Here is a 20,564-nt window from a genome sequence, read left to right on the forward strand (position 1 = left end):
GTCCAGTTGGAACTTTGATCATCCATTTTAACATTTCAATTGCCGCTGCCTAGGTTCTGTATGAATCAGAAAACTTCAAAGATAATTCTCATTGACCCTGATTCAAATAGTCACCAAAGTCTACCACAAATAAAATACTACAATTCTCTCTTCATCTATAAAGAATGACATAATGATGAAAAAGAGTTGAAAGGATTCAAGGTTTTCCATACACAGAACTATGTACAAAAGTTCATTACATCACATGTACTCTATCACCATAACCCTGATACTTGCTGAATAAACAACCTATTACTGACACTATCCAGACATGCATAATGATTTTAACTCATGTTCTTCCATTTGGCTTGTTCCACTCAAGCCACAAACTATGTCCAAAAAACAAAAACCATACCCAATACCTGATACATGAATCCATATCATTATGCATTAACCTACCTTACCTTTAAATGTCCAAAATTAACAAACTGTTCAAAAATATCAAAGAAGAGACCCAATACCCTTAAATCCACATTGATTCATTCAAAAAAGGCAAACCAAAAAACCAGATGGAAACCCAACTTTTCAAACTCAGTCATCCTCCTCTGGATCATATTCTTCATCTGGATCATCTTCAACTTCATCATCTTGATTTGGACCATCTTCAGCCTCATCATCTTCACTGTCACCATCTTCAGTCTCTTCATCTTCACCCTCACCAGCTTCAGCTTCAATAATAGCCTCTTCATCTTCTTCATCTTCAGACGAATCCAACATAATGCAATCTGGTAAGTCATCTACCATTATCGGATCATAAGAATCACCAGTACCATTGACTGCAACCACTTCAGCCTCACCAAGTTGGTGACACTGAAGTTGGTGAGTATTATCTTCAGCCTCACCAACTTCAGCCTCTTCATCTTCAGTCTCATTGAAGCTGAAGCTGGTGAGGGTGAAGATGAAGAGGCTGAAGATGGTGATGAGACTGAAGATGGTGACAGTGAAGATGCTGAGGCTGAAGATGGTCCAAATCAAGATGATGATGAAGTTGAAGATGATCCAGATGAAGAATTTGATCCAGAGGAGGATGACCGAATTTGAAAAGTTGGGTTTCCATTTGGTTTTTTGGTTTGCCTTTACTCGAGGGGGCGTCCCCAAGATATGTTTTCAGATACCGCTATACAATTACAACCTGTCTTTGCTCAATGGATACAAAACACCCATGCTTTAGCACCTGGTGCAACAACAAGCACCAGCTTGACTTGGGGGGGGGGGGGGGGTAGTGATTTAGTAGCAGTAGGCGGCAAAGTCACTTTGTTACCTATTCCATTAGATGTACGATTTTTGGAGCTGCTGCATCTTGTGGAGCAACTGGAGGTTCTTGAGGTGCTGGAGTAGGTACAACTTGTGAAGGTGGAGCAGGTGTAGTAACTACAGCTGGTGGAGCTGGTACAACTGGTGGAGGAAGCAGAGCTGCTTCAGCTGCCAAAGTAATAACCTGCATTTGCTTATTAATACGCCATCTCTTGATAGCTGTAATTAGCAGTAGATTAGGAAATTTACGCTTCCTCATCCTAACCTGAGGTGGCATATTTTCTCTTCACCATTCAAGACCTTGATCTTGCCATTTTTTCACTGTAATCAACAGTCTGTTTCTTAGACAAATAGCAAAGAACAATATAGGTAGGTGCAACCATATTTACTAACAAATGAAACATTAGATTCAAACCATACTGATACAAAGGCATATAATCAGTCCTCTTAATCATTTCACAGCACTAGAAATACCCACAGCAATAGAATAACCCACAGTTAATGAAGAGTTGAAGTAGAAGAACAATAACAAATGCAGGTACAGCATAGTTAAAGTACAAGAAAAAGAATATCACATGGGGACCATGACAATGACAGGGGGTTTTAGTCATTAGAAGATCTCACAGAAAAAAAAATGGGTTGAAGGTGAAAGAGAATAACAGATGAAATAGATTCCCAAAAATTTAATGAAGGTGAAAGAGAAGAAGAGTTTAACGTTGAGTTTAACCCTTAGCACAGTACATATCTTAATCAACAAGTTTGCACAGTACATATCTTAATCAACAAGTTTTGAAAAAGTTGCAGGGATAGAAAGAGAAAGAAGAGAAGTTGTAGACCAGCACATTACATATCTTAATAAACAACTTTTGACAACCGGACCACTCAAAAGCAATAAAACAATAATTAAAGAACAACCCAAAAGGACCACACTGCCCTTGAGAAAAAAGAGAAAAACAGATCAAAATAAAGCGGGATGGCATCCACAACTTCCCTCAGAACACCTGCTATCAACCTACCATGAAAAGGTCCCCCAACCTTTGCAAAATAGAATGCAAAGGGAGAACCTATCATTCAGAATTTCATGCAATGTTCAGATTACTAAATCTTTCATCATTGGGAAATGTGAATATATGGAGGAAAACTCATTTAGTTTCATCATTTCAAAGACATAAAGAAACCATTAGCAGCTTCCGAAATAGCAAGGCAAATCCACCATTAATCAAAGACACACCACATAGATATGGAAAATAATAATCCACTTTCTTCTTCAATTATATGCATAAATCTGTCTCGGAAGCATAGAACCACCCCCCACACCCCAAACCCCTCTCTCTCCCTCAACCCTGTCTTCCCCTCTCTTCATCAACCCTGCGAAATCAGATATAATCATTAAAAAAAAAAAACTACACACAGAACCACCCCCCACACCCCAAACCCCTCTCTCTTCCTCAACCCTGTCTTCCTCTCTCTTCCTCAACCCTGTCCTCCCCTCTCTTCATCAACCCTGCGAAATCAGATATAATCCTTAAAAAAGAAAAAAAGAAAAAAAAAACCTAAACATAGAACCACCCTCCACTCCCCAAACCCCTCTCTCTTCCTCAACTGTGTAAGTCATGCCAAAGGAATTCTCATTAGGTGAGGAGTTTGAAATCTGGCTCAAACATGTATCTCATGACATGATAGTAGCTAAAGTGAGAACTATATACTCTGGTTACAAGTAATATGTTTTGCCTTTAAGTGGCTGTAACTCAGGATATTTCTTCATTTCTGTTTCGCTTCTCTTCTTATAGAATGGATGAGATGATGCGGGGACAGAGAGAGTGGAGAGAGTTATGGGGAAACAAGATAAACAAGTTTACTGGCATGATAGAAGGGTTGATATGGTCTCCAAGGAGTGGGGAACCAAATGACCAACTTGATGATTGGGCTTTTGAGGAGGTACTTGTAATGGAAGAAACTGCTATAATGATAAATATGTTAATGGATTGGGTTGAGACTGCAGAATTTCTCTGTACTACTGGGGAAATTAGTAGCAGAACTGGAACAAAATATTAATCAGAATTCTTTAGGAAACAAAGTCAGAATTTTAGGGAGAATAAAATTAGTAACTAGTATGTGGATTTGAAGTAAGATGGACCACATCTGACACAGCAGGAATTCTTAATCCAGAAGTCAGATGGACTACATAAAGAGGAGAACAAGTGGTCAAAATATGGACCACATCTGATGGCTATAATAAAAGAAACAGATCCAAAACCGGAAGCTAGAACTGGGAAAATTGAGAACCACAGGTACTGTTATGCAGTATAGCTTGAACAGAAAAAAGGTGATCAAAACTGAGACAATAGTAGGAGGAGAGAAATATTTAGACAAGTATTCAGACCTGTAAAACTGAGTTTCAATCACCTTGGAAACTCCACATAAGGTTGATGAGTTTTGCTGGAAGTCTAAGAAGAAGATTGAAGAAGAATGGGCTTGGCTTCAACACCCACCAACCAAGGCTTCACCACCTTGGGTTGCACTTTTTTCACTAAAGGAGCTGCTGCTCCATTGAAGAAGACAAAAAATAATCCTTAGCCAACTCATGTGAGGCTGCTGTCCCTCTATTCATAAAAAAGTGATTGCAATATTTAACAAAGAAACTCTCCATGTAGTGAGATATCCTTGAGAACTAGGTAACAACAGAATTTAGTAACTTCCTACAAAATTGAAAGCCCCCAAAAACAGCAACTACTAAATAGGAATTACTAAAGATATACTATCTTAAATTAGAAACAACTCCTAACACAAAATAGAAATTTGCTAACATAGCCTCCACATAATATTCCTGCAGCTTTTACACATCTTCTAGTAGCATCTGTTGCCCACACCATGGCCCATGCATGAGATAAGCACTAGTTCTGGTCTATACCAGAACCTGATAAAAAACAGAACCAGAACTAAGGTCGAAAACTCTTTCACGTTTTTTATTATTAGCACATTAGTGGGTTGACCTTCTGTTAACCAAACAAATGCTGATTCCACGAAATCAATTTCAATCCACCTCTTTACTTTGATTCCCCTTTCCTTGATATACTAAGTAGCTCCTCTCATGACAGGTTATAAGATTATCTGCTGGAACACAGGATCTTCCAAAATCCATTTTATGCAACATCCATGGTGTCAACCCCAAGTTTCTTGAGGTTGGGAAGAAAAAGCAAGTGCTGCTGAAAAATGGAAACCAAGCCTTCACCAAGGGCGCATACTACATAGGGAAAATGGTGTGGAATAAAGGCTACAGAGAGCTCCTTAAATTACTTTCTCATCACCAGAAGGAACTAAAAGGTCTTCAGGTTGATTTATTTGGAAATGGAGATGACCACGATCAAGTTAAAGAAGCAGCTAAAAAATTTAGAACTTACGGTTAAGGTCCACCCTGGGTGTGACCATGCTGACCCTTTATTTCATGAGTAAGCTCTGAAAAGATCACTATCTATAGCCAACTCCCTTCTGATCTTAAGTTTAATTCCTTGTTCTTAGCACTCTCCACCTCCCCTCCTCTCTTGGAGATAGAGGGGAGGAAAGGAGAAAGGAAAAAACTCTGTTGTTTTTATTGTTTCCTCAGACATAATCATTAAATAAAAAGAAGTTTGATGGAAGTAAAGAGATATAAGATGCAAATAAAGCACAATAGATAAACCAGAGATAGGGTTTGTGAGAAAGCATTACCTGTCGTCAGTTGAAGATGCAAAGGAAATACAAAGGAGCCAACAGAGATAGGGTTTCTCAGAACGGAATACCTTCAATTTGTGGAAGATGAAAACCAAATCCAAAGTGGGAAACAGGTTATACATAACCTGATTTACGATGGCGGGAAGGGGTATGCATCTTGCTCGTTTTCCCGCCCTGTTCATAACCTCTATCGATCCTAGGACCCAAAAACCAGCTACAGAAGTGATAGATGTCATTTCACTTCAATGAAGATTTGAGAGTTTTGTACGGTGACCCTAACCGTCCTCCCATCTTGTTTCATCCATCTTCTCAGTTGGCAAGAAGAAGAGAAGGGAACGAAGGATGAAGCGAAGGATGAAAAAGTAGTTGGATTTGGGAATTTTGGGATTTCAAATCGATTTGAAACTCTATCCCTCAGTGAGAGTGTAATGGGTTTGGTTCTAAATTGTTGAACCAGTCGTGCGGATTTTGTTTTGGTTTAAGGTGGTTCAGTCCCAATCCACTTGGTTTGCTACTTTTGATTGAAATTTTAATTCAGAACCATTAGATCATTGTCGTCCACGTGGCACCCAATAGCCTGAATTGTATTAATTCAATTTTTTTTGAAAATCTGATGAGACCCTCTTTAAAGCGGTTTAAACCCCTAAACCAAACCCACTAACCGAACCAAATGTCACTCAAGCCAAACCCACTTCTAATCAAACCATTTTCACCCAAACCAAAAATTTATATTTTTTTTTTACATTCACAATATTGTTCATATCGATCAATCGATACGGGATCAGCCAGGAATCGATATTGATCAAATTGGCATCGATTAGGTTATCCTATTTTCTTTTAAATATGTTTTTACCTTTGTCTATACTGACCCATGGATACAAGATCGACCGATCCCGTATCAATGGGTTAGTGATCAATCTAAAACGATCTACTAAAAATGTAATATATAGATAATTATAATTATAAATTTTTAACAAATAAATTGTAAATCTAATTGACAGACTGATTTGGATCGGTATCGATTGAGACCAGTACCAATTCCTGACCAATCTCGTATCGGTGGGTTAGTACAAAAAAGGATATAAATATATTAAAAAATATCTAATTTATTTTTCAAAAAAATATGGTAACCTAACGGATACAATCCAATACATATCGTTTCGGACCGGTATCGATGGAGATGGAGATCAGTATCGATCCCTAGCTGATCCTGTATCGGTGGATCGGTACAAACAAAGGTAAAAATGTAATTTTTTTAAAAAAAGAAAACCAAGGTAATGGATCGATACGGACAATATAGGATTCTCTACTATTGGGGAGGAATAACCCAAAACCCTAAAACACAATAAACCCAATCATCCAAAACCCTAAAACACATTCAACCATAAACCCTTAAACTCAATAAACCATATACAGTACAACACAACAAACCATAAACCCTCAAACCCAATAAACTCAATAAACCCAATAAATCCTAAAACCCTAAAAAACATTAAACCATAAACCCTTAAACCCAATCATCCATAGACATTCAAACCCAATAAAACATAAACCCTGTAACACATATTGACCCAATAAACCCAATAAACCATAAGCCCTGACACACATATTGACCCAATAAATCATAAACCCTGAAAAACATATTGATCCAATAAAATCCAATAAACAGTTAACCCAAAAATCCAATAAACCATAAACGCTAAAACCCAAATACCCTCAAACACATTAAACCATAAACCCTAAAACCCAATAAACCATAATCCCTAAAACCCGATAAACTCGATAAACCCAATAAACCCAATAAACCTAATAACACATTAAACCAACAACCCGAAAAACACATATTGACCCAATAAATTCAGAAAACCCTTAAACCCAATAAGACATTAACCCTAAAACCCAATTAATATATATTTTCACAACATTGGTGCATAAGGCTATACATTATTTTCTCATACAAAATAGCTTCTTAATCAAAGGGAGCACCTATCATTTTAAATATTAGAGTATTAATCATCCTTTATTCATCAATATTGCAGGTCTATTCCTCTAGCTATGCAGCCCTGGTCCCCCTTGACTCCCCCCTTTATAAAGCTAAATTCTAATGCATCTTTCAAGGATGGTCAAGGGGGCATTGAGTGTATTTTAAGCAACAGTACATGTCTGCCTTGCCTAGCCTTCTTAGCTCCAGTTGCTATCTCCTCCGCCCTCCAAGGGGAAGTTCTCACTATAAGGAGGAGCTTGATGGATGGTATATCTGAATCGGTGGAATTCTTACTACTTGAATCGGATTGCAAATAATTGGTGGGATATTTACAGCAGGGTATCCCTCCTCCTATAGAGATCTTCTCCATAGTTAAGGACATTTCCTACTTATCCTCTTATTTTAGGTCATGGTCCTTCTATTTCATCTCCAGGGAGACTAACAGCATGGCTGACACCCTGGCCAGGAAGACAATGTCTTGTTCGTGTGAGACAGTGCTGCCTCTTTCCACTCCATTGCTTTCCAATTAAGGCTTGTAATTTGGATGTTATGTGCTCTACACGTTTCAATAAATAGTTTTGCTCTTTACCAACAAAAATAAAATATTGCATAGCTGTTCATAAAACCTTGTAATTCTCAAAATTCAGACCCGAATCCAACATCATTCTACTGCCAAACGGACAGCATTTCAGTACATACAAGACAATATTGCAAACATGTACAAAAGACAACCGTACTCTTAAACGAATCCAAACATAACTACATCAAATCCAACATCATGTACTAATATTAAATTATACATCATTAAATATCAATAGATCACTTGATTAAACACCCAACGTAGACATCAAATTGTTCCAATTAAAATCCATCTAATACGGTACAAGTTACTGTTCTAGACACATTAAATCAAACAATATACAACTTTTGTGTTACCACCCCATTAAAATGTCAATACATGAGCAACAGATATATCACCAACATCTCCCAATCTTCTCTACTTCCCCTACAACATGACTCAATTCTTTTTCTTCAGCTCAACCGCGCTGAAGGCATCAAACACTTCTTTTAACATTCTTGTTTGATTTTTTGAGCCCTTAATCGCTGCTCTAAAATATCCTTTCATAAACTCATTTGAAGCCAAAGGACCTTCAGACGTGGGTGTCTCTGTGCAATCAACTGAACTACACTTCTGTTAGGTAGAAGGAGCTTCATACTTGGAGGTTTCATCTTCTATCCAAGCAAACTTTCCACACCCTTTATCCGCAACCTGTAGTTTAATTCAAATAATGTTAGAAAAAACACAAAACAACTTTATTTGTTATAAAGGACATACAAATATACAAGTTGGTATAGTATTCATACCGATTTTGATTTGGGGCAACACCAGAACACCCGACCTTTACTTCTTTCACTCTTTGAAGTTCTAACCTTACATTGTCTATTTTCACATTCGCATAATCTAAATTGATCTACCCACAACAAGAATTGGCATTCTTATGTACATTTGTAAAATTCTCTACCTCTATTTTTTTCAAACCTACAAACTTCAATCTTACAACTGTTACTGCATAATTCACAAGTAGCAACGTTATTCATAGTATTAGTAGAAACCATCTGGTGAATTGATTAAAACAAAAAAGATGAATTATTTCAAGCAAAATCAATGAGATAGAATAATTTTAATCAAAACAAGCTGTTCCAAATACAAATACCTCTACAAATAGAAAACCACATGGAATTACCAAATTCAAGGCCATAGTATTAAGGGTGAGACCTAAAATTCATGATGACCCAGGTGCATTACCTCTTCATGATCACCCAGCGATGACAGTGATCCAATTTTTTTATTTTTTTTTTAATGATTATATCTGAGCTTGCAGAGAATAGGTTTACAGGGGAAGAGAGAGAGGAAGACAAAGTGGAGGAAGAAGACGTGAGATGGGTTTAAATTTCAAAAACAATAATTCATTGTACATAGACCTATACTTGTGGAGTTATCAAGTTTTTTAATTAATTGAATTTACTTTGTGTAGACGCTGAATTTTGGCACCTTGGAAGTGTGACTCGACGATGATGATCAAAGCCTGACTAGCTTGCGTGGTGACCAAATGGTAGCAAATTATCAATTTACCCTTACCCCACTTTTTGAAACCAGACTGTTCGTCCGTTGTACCTACAGTTTGCAGAAATCTAGAAACTGTGAGTAATCTTTTCCAGTCTTTTTCTACAACACTTCTCCATTCTTCTTCCAACTTCGTCTTTTCTTTTATTTTCTTTACTCTCCAATTTGCTACATAACATCAAAATTGACCAACAATTCCATCCCTGATAATCTCTTCTCAAACCCCACTGCCCAGCCTAAACATAACCCTTCAAGTTTAGCCCCACCATAGTTGTCAAGGCGACGCCTACGTGGGTACTTTGGACGCCTTGTTGTTGGTGCCTTGCATCTAGGCTCCCTCCAATGCCTTGGGTTGCCTAGATGCCGTGACAACTATGAGGTCCACCCTAGCCGACCTGTCTCTTCTTTTTTTTGGGGGGGGGGGGTTGTTTTCTATGTTTCTAATGAAATTTGTCTTTAGGGAAAAAAATATCCTCTTTCCTTGGGGTTTTGAAAGAGTTGAATGGTAAATTTGTCAGCTAAGACACCACTACAAATAGTGGAGTACTATTATAAAATTTGGATTTAAGGACCGCATGTTATAAATTCCCTTAACTTATTTGTACAATAACATCTACCTCAATATCAGCATCATCAATCTCTTTCCCAATACTTAAGTATCATAGTCTCCAGTCACTTCACATCTTTTCATAAACTAAACAGAAGAATTCATCCATGTGATTCAAGTTTCATACATCAACAAATATTCTTCTCATTTCCTACTAAAATTCTCTATGGCAACAAAAAATGGTTGCCATCAATGTTTTGAAACCCAGCCAGCTCAATTACCATTATGGAGACCAGGTGGCAGGTTACTGGGTTGGCCAGCAGATCAACTGGCGGGTTGGAAAATTCTATGTTCAGACAATAAGTAGATTTATAAATTGATATAAATAAAACAAAGGAATTAGTTATAAAGATATGAGATTTCTTGCAGTAGTAAAACATTAAAATGCATCTACTATGACATCAAGCATTCAAGAAACATAAAGATAATATTTTCTTCTCATTTTTTTATGTAAAGGAAATATATATATCCAATGATATAACGGAAGATTTCCTTGTAGTGGGTAGATAATAGTTTGACTGGTTGAATCACCAGTTCAACCAACCTTGAAAGAATCTTCAAAATCTTAATGGGTTTGGCTAAAGATAAATTCATCAAAGATGATCTCCCTGTTTTAGGGGGGTAGGTTGTGGGTCAACCAGTCAACCTGCCAGTCCTGGTGGGATCTTAGAACACTGGTTTCCAAAGTAATAGAAATGTCTGAAAATTCATATCTATAGATTCCAAGGGAGCAACAGTTATGCCTGCAACAAAGATTCATCTAAGTGACAGGTCACTGAGTTATAGAAATCTTTATCAAAGCACATTAACACAAAGAGTTCCTTCCCCCCCCCCCCAGCCCACCCAAAAAAAATGTTTGACTTAAAAGACAGTTTCCAACATAGAGACCACATCTTCCCACTCTTACCAAAGAAATGCTTGCAATCATCCCATTGGACGCATATGAGGAACAGAGAACTAATTAATTTACCATTAATAGAAACATCACACAGTTGCTTTGGAAATAAGGTAACAAAGAGCTCTATCCTTGTCATCTCACTGAAATGAACAGGCTACATAAATATAGGACTCCAAAGGAAATTCTAGCACAAAAGCAAAAATTCTCACCTAAAAATGGAACAACCAAAGCAGGCAATGTATCCAGGAATTTATATATTCTGGCAAAAGAGCACACAAGGATAAATATTTAGACATCATAAATCACCTCAGAATAAACTTTTCTTAACGAATTCAAAAACAGGGTTTTTTACATCGAAGGAACTCATAAAAGAGATAAATCTCACCTGTAACCAGAAGCAATCCAGACGGAAGTTGCTTCAAGAAAACAACCCTTTTCCCCTTAAACCTCCCAACAAGGATAATCAAAATCGTTCCAGGTGCAATACTCGACCTAAAACGTAAGAAACAGGAAAAAGTAATTAAATGGACAACTCTTAAAAACAGAAGAGTCAATTTTATAATGCAAAAAATGAGAAAATGAGAGAAAGAAACTGAGAACTACAGTTGAAACCCTAGTTATATGAACAATGATTTCAAATAAAGGAACAAAGATCGACAGGAGTGGGATAGATGTCTAACCTTCACAGTATACCGACATTTTAAAGTGATCAACTGAAGGATAGCCTGAAAATGGATTGTCGGAAAACACAAATTGCAAGCTTCGTCCCCAAAATTCGCGTGCTTCGTCCTTCAAAATTCCTTTTTTTCCCTCTTTTGAATATAATTCCCTCCGATTTACTGAGATTTTAAGGTGATCAATCCATCCATCGCCTGAAAATGGATTTTCGGAATCACAGATCGCGAGCTTCGTCCTCTAAATTTTGCGAACTTCGTCCTGAAGATAGATTCCCCTTTTTTTTCTTTTTCTTTTCAATATAATTCCCTCCGGTATTTCTGGTAAAGGGTATGTTTTTTTTATTATTTGTAACCGGTTAACTAAGTTTAAAATGCCAATTTCCTTGTCAATGTTTTGAACGGTTACGATAATAGGATAGATCTCAACGGCTCAGATTCATCCGTTGAGTTTAGTGTTGCGTTTAAGATTCATCCCTGGTAGTTGACACACACACATTATGATGCGGTGAGTCAAATCCATAACTCCAAGATATCCTAGGGGACTCCAGTGATGGATCATGTAATGAAAATGATCAATCTGTTTGAAATTTTGAAATCCATGGGGATTGATTTCAGCCTGCGATACAAGACCGATGTGATCTTAGTATCACTTACTTCTGCCTATGCACCTTTTAGGATGTCCTGCAAGATGTCCGAGAAGGAGATGGAGCTCACCAAGCTTACTAATGCACTGGAAGAGGCTGAAGCGTCCTTGAAAAAGGACAAGGCTGAGGTCAATGCAGCTAAGGCAAGGCCTTCTTCAGGTGGGAAGAAGAAGAAAAAGGAAAGTAACGATAAGACCCTGAAAACCAAGGGTGGGAAGCCTGGCAATAAAGGCAAAGGCAAGTGCTTCTATTGCAAGAAGGAGGGTCACTGGAAAAGAAACTGTCGTGCTTACCTGGCTACTGTGAAAGACAAGAAGCCGGATGAAGCAGAGGCTGCTAAAGAAGGCACATATGATGTTTACGTTCTTTGCGAGCCTAATTTGTCTTTTGAACCGACCAATTCTTGGTTGGTGGATAATGGATCCACTATTCACATTTGCAATAATTTGCAAGGGTTCAAGGAGACAAGGAACCTGGAAAGAAATGAGGTGCGTCTTCGGATGGGCACTAGAGCTGAGACCATGGCAATGACTGTGGGAGTTTTTATTTTAAATTTTAGTTCTGCTAGTTTAGTTTTAAAGGATTGCTATTATGTACCATCTTTTAAGAGGAAGATAATTCCAGTTTCAAAACTTGTTTTGAACAGATATAGTTTTTCCTTTAATTCTAAGTTGACTATTCATTTTAATGATTCCTTTGTGGCATTCGGTTATATGCAAAAGTGGTTTGTATTTTCTAGATTGTCCTATTAGAACGAATGTTGTTTCAAATGTTGATTTGAAATGAAAAGCAGCTCCAGTGAACTCAACATACCTGTGGTATCTAAGATTAGGTTACATTAACTTGGACCGAATCAATAGATTGGTGAGGGATGGTCCCTTAGAGAGTCTGAGGGTGGAACCATTCCCCACCTGTGAGTCATGCCTTCAGGGCAAAATGACCAAGAAACCCTTTAGCAATAAAGGTACTAGAGCCACAGATTTATTGGAGTTGATACACACTGACGTGTGTAGACCCCTAAACATACAAGCAAGGTATGGGTATGAGTAATTTATCACATTCAACGATGATTACTCTAGATATGGTTACATATACTTGATGCGTAGAAAATCGGAGGCCTTCGATAAATTCAAATAATTCCAAGCCGAGGTCGAAAGACAGCTCGACAAATGCATCAAGTCCTTACGATCAGATCGTGGAGGGGATTATCTATCGGATGAATTTAAAGATTATCTCATATCACAAGGGATAGTTAGTCAACTAACTAATCCTGGTACACCACAATAAAATGGTGTATTCGAACGACGCAATCGGACCCTGTTGGATATGGTCCGGACGATGCTCACTTATAGTGAGCTACCACTCTCTTTCTGGGGGTACGCATTAGAAACAGCGATATATATCTTGAATAGGGTTCCATCCAAGTCTGTAGCCAAGACACACTATTAGATTCTGCTTCTTCACCAAGCAAAGGACTCTGAGATAAATAGATAAAGCCAATCTGAGATAAACAGATAAAGCCTATCTGAGATAAACAAATAGAGGCTATCTGTGATAAACAGATAGAGCAAATCAGAAGAAAGAGTATCAGACTCTCATAGGGATTCTTCCAATCTCGGTTTTGGAAACCCTCTATAAATAGAAGCCAAAATGCAGGAGGGGAGGCAGGCTTCCACGATCTTCACAGCCACCCCCTCCCACGGTTTTGGCTCTCCTTCTCTCTCTCTTGTGATTTCTTCTTCTTGCTCTCTCTTTTTGAGAGCTAGGGTTTTAGGAACCCAGATCTGGTTGGAGAAATATTCGAATTGGCTTGGAGAACCTTGGTAGCACCATTGGAGGTTCAGATCTATCTGCTTGGAGTGCTTCTTAGAGGAAGAACCACTATCTATTGGAGGAGCAATACTTGAGGCTCACCAGGTTAACAGTTCTTGATTAATTCCTTTAGTTTTTATTATTTAATATTTATGGGATGTGAAAGAAACTCGAATCGATTATTTTCCGCTGTGCATTCAAGTATGGGATGGATCCCTCTTGCCATGTGATGGACTAGAGATGAATTTCTCGGTCCCTATTGTGATAATTAATTTTATCAGACACAATAGGGAAGGAGAAACGCTAATAGGGATGCACCAGGGTTCCCATGGGCGAGCATGAGAAATCCTAAAATTTCATGGGGCACCCATGGGACACTATGGGATAACCCTGGGCGTGCAAAATCCTAATTTTTCTGTATATTGGTTTTCCTAGGGAACCATGGTTTTTCCCTGGACCGTTGTTTTGACTAATAGTGTGGTATCAGAGCCACCTTTCCCACCCATGAATATTAAATAATTAATAGTTTAATATGATTATCATGAGTGGGATGCAAGTTGGCACATGGGAGGTTAAATTATGGTTGTTGTAACAACCTTCCTATGTGCACATAGGTAGTTACAAGGTTGTTAGTGTAACAACCTACTCATGTGATGATGGATTTGATTATTATTTTAATATTTTCAATTATTGAAACATATATCCATACAAGATGTGATGATTATTTTTTTTTTTTTTAATTTTAATCATGTATGTGGGGGAGCGCACACTGCCAAGCCTCTATGTACGCCCCTCCCCCTTTTTTCCTGCCCATTAGTTCTGCTAGTTTAGTTTTAAAGGATTGCTATTATGTACCATCTTTTAAGAGGAAGATAATTCCAGTTTCAAAACTTGTTTTGAACAGATATAGTTTTTCCTTTAATTCTAAGTTGACTATTCATTTTAATGATTCCTTTGTGGCATTCGGTTATATGCAAAAGTGGTTTGTATTTTCTAGATTGTCCTATTAGAACGAATGTTGTTTCGAATATTGATTTGAAATGAAAAGCAGCTCCAGTGAACTCAACATACCTGTGGTATCTAAGATTAGGTTACATTAACTTGGACCGAATCAATAGATTGGTGAGGGATGGTCCCTTAGAGAGTCTGAGGGTGGAACCATTCCCCACCTGTGAGTCATGCCTTCAGGGCAAAATGACCAAGAAACCCTTTAGCAATAAAGGTACTAGAGCCACAGATTTATTGGAGTTGATACACACTGACGTGTGTAGACCCCTAAACATACAAGCAAGGTATGGGTATGAGTAATTTATCACATTCAACGATGATTACTCTAGATATGGTTACATATACTTGATGCGTTGAAAATCGGAGGCCTTCGATAAATTCAAATAATTCCAAGCCGAGGTCGAAAGACAGCTCGACAAATGCATCAAGTCCTTACGATCAGATCGTGGAGGGGATTATCTATCGGATGAATTTAAAGATTATCTCATATCACAAGGGATAGTTAGTCAACTAACTAATCCTGGCACACCACAATAAAATGGTGTATTCGAACGACGCAATCGGACCCTGTTGGATATGGTCCGGACGATGCTCACTTATAGTGAGCTACCACTCTCTTTCTGGGGGTACGCATTAGAAACAACGATATATATCTTGAATAGGGTTCCATCCAAGTCTGTAGCCAAGACACACTATTAGATTCTGCTTCTTCACCAAGCAAAGGACTCTGAGATAAATAGATAAAGCCAATCTGAGATAAACAGATAAAGCCTATCCGAGATAAACAAATAGAGGCTATCTCGTGATAAAGCAGATAGAGCAAATCGAAGAAAGAGTATCGACTCTCATAGGGATTCTTCCAATCTCGGTTCTGGAAACCCTCTATAAATAGAAGCCAAAATGCAGGAGGGGAGACAGGCTTCCACGATCTTCACAGCTACCCCCTCCCACGGTTTTGGCTCTCCTTCTCTCTCTCTTGTGATTTCTTCTTCTTGCTCTCTCTTTTTGAGAGCTAGGGTTTTAGGAACCCAGATCTGGTTGGAGAAATATTCGAATTGGCTTGGAGAACCTTGGTAGCACCATTGGAGGTTCAGATCTATCTGCTTGGAGTGCTTCTTAGAGGAAGAACCACTATCTATTGGAGGAGCAACACTTGAGGCTCACCAGGTTAACAGTTCTTGATTAATTCCTTTAGTTTTTATTATTTAATATTTATGGGATGCGAAAGAAACTCGAATCGATTATTTTCCGCTGTGCATTCAAGTATGGGATGGATCCCTCTTGCCATGTGATGGACTAGAGATGAATTTCTCGCTCCCTGTTGTGATAATTAATTTTATGGGACACAATAGGGAAGGAGAAACCCTAATAGGGATGCACCAGGGTTCCCATGGGCGATCGTGGAAAACCCTAAAATTTTATGGGGCACTCATGGGACACCATGGGATAACCCAGGGCATGCAAAACCCTAATTTTTCTGTATATTGGTTTCCCTAGAGAACCATGATTTTTCCCTGGACCGTTGTTTTGACCAACAGTATGGTATCAGAGCCACTTTTCCCACCCATGAATATTAGATAATTAATGGTTTAATATGATTTTCATGAGTGGGATGCAAGTTGGCACATGGGAGGTCAAATTATGGTTGTTGTAACAACCTTCCCATATGCACATAGATAGTTACAAGGCTGTTAGTGTAACAACCTACTCATGTGATGATGGATTTGATTATTATTTTAATATTTTCAATTATTGAAACATGTATCCATACAAGATGTGATGATTATTTTTTTTTTTTTTAAATTTTAATCATGTATGTGGGGGAGCGCACGCTGCCAAGTCTCTATGCACGCCCCTCCCCCTTTTTCCCTGCCCATTTGCGTATTTTTTTTTTTAATGGGCTGCTGCCTACGGTGCCAGTCGCTTCTGCCTACAGTGCCAGTGGCTACTACCTGCGGGAAAACCAGAATTTTTTGTTTTAAAGGAAGAAGATGGGTGAAGGGATCCCTCCGTCCACTCACTTGCAATTAAAATATGATTTTAATTTTTGAGCTTGAATACATGTTATCACATGTGATGTGGTGGTTCAATAATTGAAGGAATCCATGTAATTTTATTGGTTTACTTGCTTTAATGCCCATGCATGAAATTATATTATGATGTGATTATGGGAATGACATTCTAATATATAGCTGGATTGTTTATGTATGTGATACATGGGGATGGGTGGATGTGATGCTTCTCTCTCTTTCTCTCTCTCCCCCTATCTTTTTTATGAGCAAATGTACTCCACCCCATGGGCAGCCCAAATGGTGGGATGGTTTCTCCATGCGGGGTTTCTTTATTATTATGGAAAGGAAAGTGTATAGATTTTTTTTAGGTTTCCATTATAATTTTAGAGGAGTTAGGACTCTCAGGGCATATTAATGGTGATCCACATGTGGTGCTCAAAGCTTATGGAGATGCAAATCACCTACTTTGAAGACGTGATCGGGCGGAGGAGATGATCGAGGCGTGGCATCCATGGCATGGTTGATGCACCCAAGTTATTAGTTTATTTTTATTCAGGAGGGTTTCTAAATTGCTTCTAAATAAAAATGCTGCCATCCCATAATCCCTATTAATTAATGTTGATTAATTATGAATGTTTAAATCAATCCATGTATGTGAGAATTGATTAATCCCTCTTTATTCATAATACATGTATGATATGGACTAGTCTTAATCGGTAGACATGTCCATGGCCTCCTATTGAAGATAAATGTAGAAAGTGTGTGACATAACCCCGTATAAGCCGACAGGATATTGCTAGGACCTCTGTCACACATTTATCTATATTTACCTCTATCTAGATACGTTAGGGTATGGATAGTGAGAGGGCACTGCGACAGTGGGCCATCTTTCATTATTCCATAATTCTAACTAATGTAATAGGTAAGTACATGACTTGGGTGTATGTCAGCCGATAGGATCTGGACATGACACCCAGGTGGCCGAAAATATTGGAAGCCCAAGAGGCGGACAGCTTAGTCCACACTACCATGGTGTGTATAATGATTCCCGACAGGATAAATTATGCATGCAAGGGTTGTAGGTATCCAATTCATCTTTTGGGTTATGAGAGAAACCCAAATCATGAAAGACCATTGATGTGTATGTGCTCAATTTATTATTTTCAATGGTTGTTAATTAGCATGTGATTTTTTATTTGTATATGTGTAGATAATTATACGATGGCTGCCATTAATTCAAACCTATTGACACTCATTAGTGAATACAAATTTAATGGTACAAGCTATGTTGATTGATACCGGAGCGTTAAGTTGCTTCTGACTGCTGAAGGACTGTTTATAGTTCTAGATGAACAAGTTCCTCCTCAACCCGACCCGAATGATTTTGAGGTAAATGAAGAGATGCAGGAGTTCCTTATGAGGGATTCCAAAGCATCACTTTATATCCTAGGATCGTTGGAAAAGTCAATTCTGGATTCGGTAAAGGATATACGCATAGCTGGGGGTAAAATGGATAAGCTTGCTGAATTATTCAACAGGCAGTTGACACACGCACATTCTGATGCAGTAAGTCAAATCCATAACTCCAAGATGTCCCAGGGGACTCCAGTGATGGATCATGTAATGAAAATGATCAATCTGTTTGAAAAATTGGAATCCATGGGGATTGATTTCAGCCTGCGATACAAGACCGATGTGATCTTAGCGTCACTCACTTCTGCCTATGCACCTTTTAAGATGTCCTATAAGATGTCCGAGAAGGAGATGGAGCTCACCGAGCTTGCTAATGCACTGGTAGAGGCTGAAGCGTCCTTGAAGAAGGACAAGGCTGAGGTCAATGCAACTGAGGCAAAGCCTTCTTTAGGTGGGAAGAAGAAGAAAAAGGGAAGTAAGGGTAAGACCCTGAAAACCAAGGGTGGGAGGTCTAGCAATAAAGGCAAAGGCAAGTGCTTCTATTGCAAAAAGGAAGGTCACTGGAAAAGAAACTATCGTGCTTACCTAGCTACTGTGAAAGACAAGACGCCAGATGAAACAGAGACTGCTAAAGAAGGTACATGTGATGTTTACGTTCTTTGCGAGTCTAATTTATCTTTTGAACCGACCAATTCTTGGTTGGTGGATAGTGGGTCCACTGTTCACATTTGCAATGATTTGCTCGGGTTCAAGGAGACAAGGAACCTGAAAAGAAATGAAGTGCATCTTCAGATGGGCACTGGAGCTAAGACCATGGCAATGGCTGTGGGAACTTTTATTTTAAATTTTAGTTTTGCTAGTTTAGTTTTAAAGGATTGCTATTATGTACCCTCTTTTAAGAGGAAGATAATTTCAGTTTCAAAACTTGTTTTGGACGGATATGGTTTTTCCTTTAATTCTAAGTTGACTATTCATTTTAATGATTCCTTTGTGGCATCCGGTTATATGCAAAGTGGTTTGTATTTTCTAGATTGCCCTATTAGAACGAATGTTGTTTCAAATGTTGATTTGAAATGGAAAGCAGCTCTAGTGAACTCAACATACCTGTGGCATCTAAAATTAGGTCACATTAACTTGGATCGAATCAATAGATTGGTGAGGGATGGTCCCTTAGAGAGTCTGAGGGTGGAACCATTCCCCACCTATGAGTCATGCCTTCAGGGCAAAATGACCAAGAAACCCTTTCGTAATAAAGGTACTATAGCCACAGATTTGTTGGAGTTGATACACATTGACGTGTGTGGACCCATAAACATACAAACAAGGTATGGGTATAAGTACTTTATCACATTCACCGATGATTACTCTAAAACTGGTTACATATACTTGATGCGTAGGAAATCGAAGGCCTTTGATAAGTTCAAAGAATTCCAAGCTGCGATCGAAAGACAGCTCGACAAACACGTCAAGTCCTTACGATCAGATCGTGGAGGGGAGTATCTATTGGATGAAGTTAAAGATTATCTCATATCACAAGGGATAGTTAGTTAACTAACTAATCCTGGCACACCACAACAAAATGGTGTATCTGAACGATGCAATCAGACCCTGTTGGATATGGTCCGGACGATGCTCACTTATAGTGAGCTGCCTCTCTCTTTCTGGGGGTACGCATTAGAAACAACGATGTATATCTTGAATAGGGTTCCATCCAAGTCTGTAGCCAAGACACGCTATTAGATTCTGCTTCTTCACCAAGCAAAGGACTCTAAGATAAATAGATAAAGCCAATCTGAGATAAACAGATAAAGCCTATCTGAGATAAACAAATAGAGGCTATCTGTGATAAACAGATAGAGCAAATCAGAAGAAAGAGTATCAGACTCTCACAGGGATTCTTCCCATCTGGGTTTTGGAAACCCTCTATAAATAGAAGCCAAATTGCAGGAGGGGAGGCAGGCTTCCACGATCTTCACAGCCACCCCCTCCCACAGTTTTGGCACTCCTTCTCTCTCTCTTGTGATTTCTTCTTCTTACTCTCTCTTTTTGAGAGCTAGGGTTTTAGGAACCCAGATCTGGTTGGAGAAATATTCGAATTTGCTTGGAGAACCTTGGTAGAACCATTAGAGGTTCAGATCTATCTGCTTGGAGTGCTTCTTGGAGGAAGAACCACTATCTATTGGAGGAGCAACACTTGAGGCTCACCAGGTTAGCAGTTCCTGATTAATTCCTTTAGTTTTTATTATTTAATATTTATGGGATGCGAAAGAAACTCGAATCGATTATTTTTCACTGCGCATTCAAGTATGGGATGGATCCCTCTTGCCATGTGATGGATTAGAGATGAATTTCTCGGTCCCTATTGTGATAATTAATTTTA

At 38.5% G+C, this 20,564-nt stretch overlaps 1 protein-coding gene and 1 long non-coding RNA gene across 2 annotated transcripts; one reads left to right on the top strand and one right to left on the bottom strand.

The window, feature by feature from the left end:
- Positions 1-570: 570 nt before the first annotated feature.
- LOC122643386 (acidic leucine-rich nuclear phosphoprotein 32 family member B-like) lies at positions 571-1,203 on the bottom strand. The gene is made up of 2 exons (XM_043837011.1): positions 1,172-1,203; positions 571-994 (listed from the first exon to the last, which is right to left on the bottom strand). The coding sequence occupies exons 1-2, from the start codon at positions 1,201-1,203 to the stop codon at positions 571-573; spliced, it is 456 nt and encodes a 151-aa protein (XP_043692946.1).
- Positions 1,204-4,311: 3,108 nt separating this feature from the next.
- LOC122643063 lies at positions 4,312-19,620 on the top strand. Its single transcript, XR_006330156.1, has 4 exons — positions 4,312-4,742; positions 14,370-14,379; positions 14,803-14,807; positions 19,611-19,620. It is a non-coding gene; the product is annotated as an uncharacterized LOC122643063 (long non-coding RNA).
- The last annotated feature ends 944 nt before the right edge of the window (positions 19,621-20,564 follow it).

Source organism: Telopea speciosissima, chromosome 10, assembly GCF_018873765.1.
Source record: "Telopea speciosissima isolate NSW1024214 ecotype Mountain lineage chromosome 10, Tspe_v1, whole genome shotgun sequence".
NCBI lineage: Eukaryota > Viridiplantae > Streptophyta > Magnoliopsida > Proteales > Proteaceae > Telopea > Telopea speciosissima.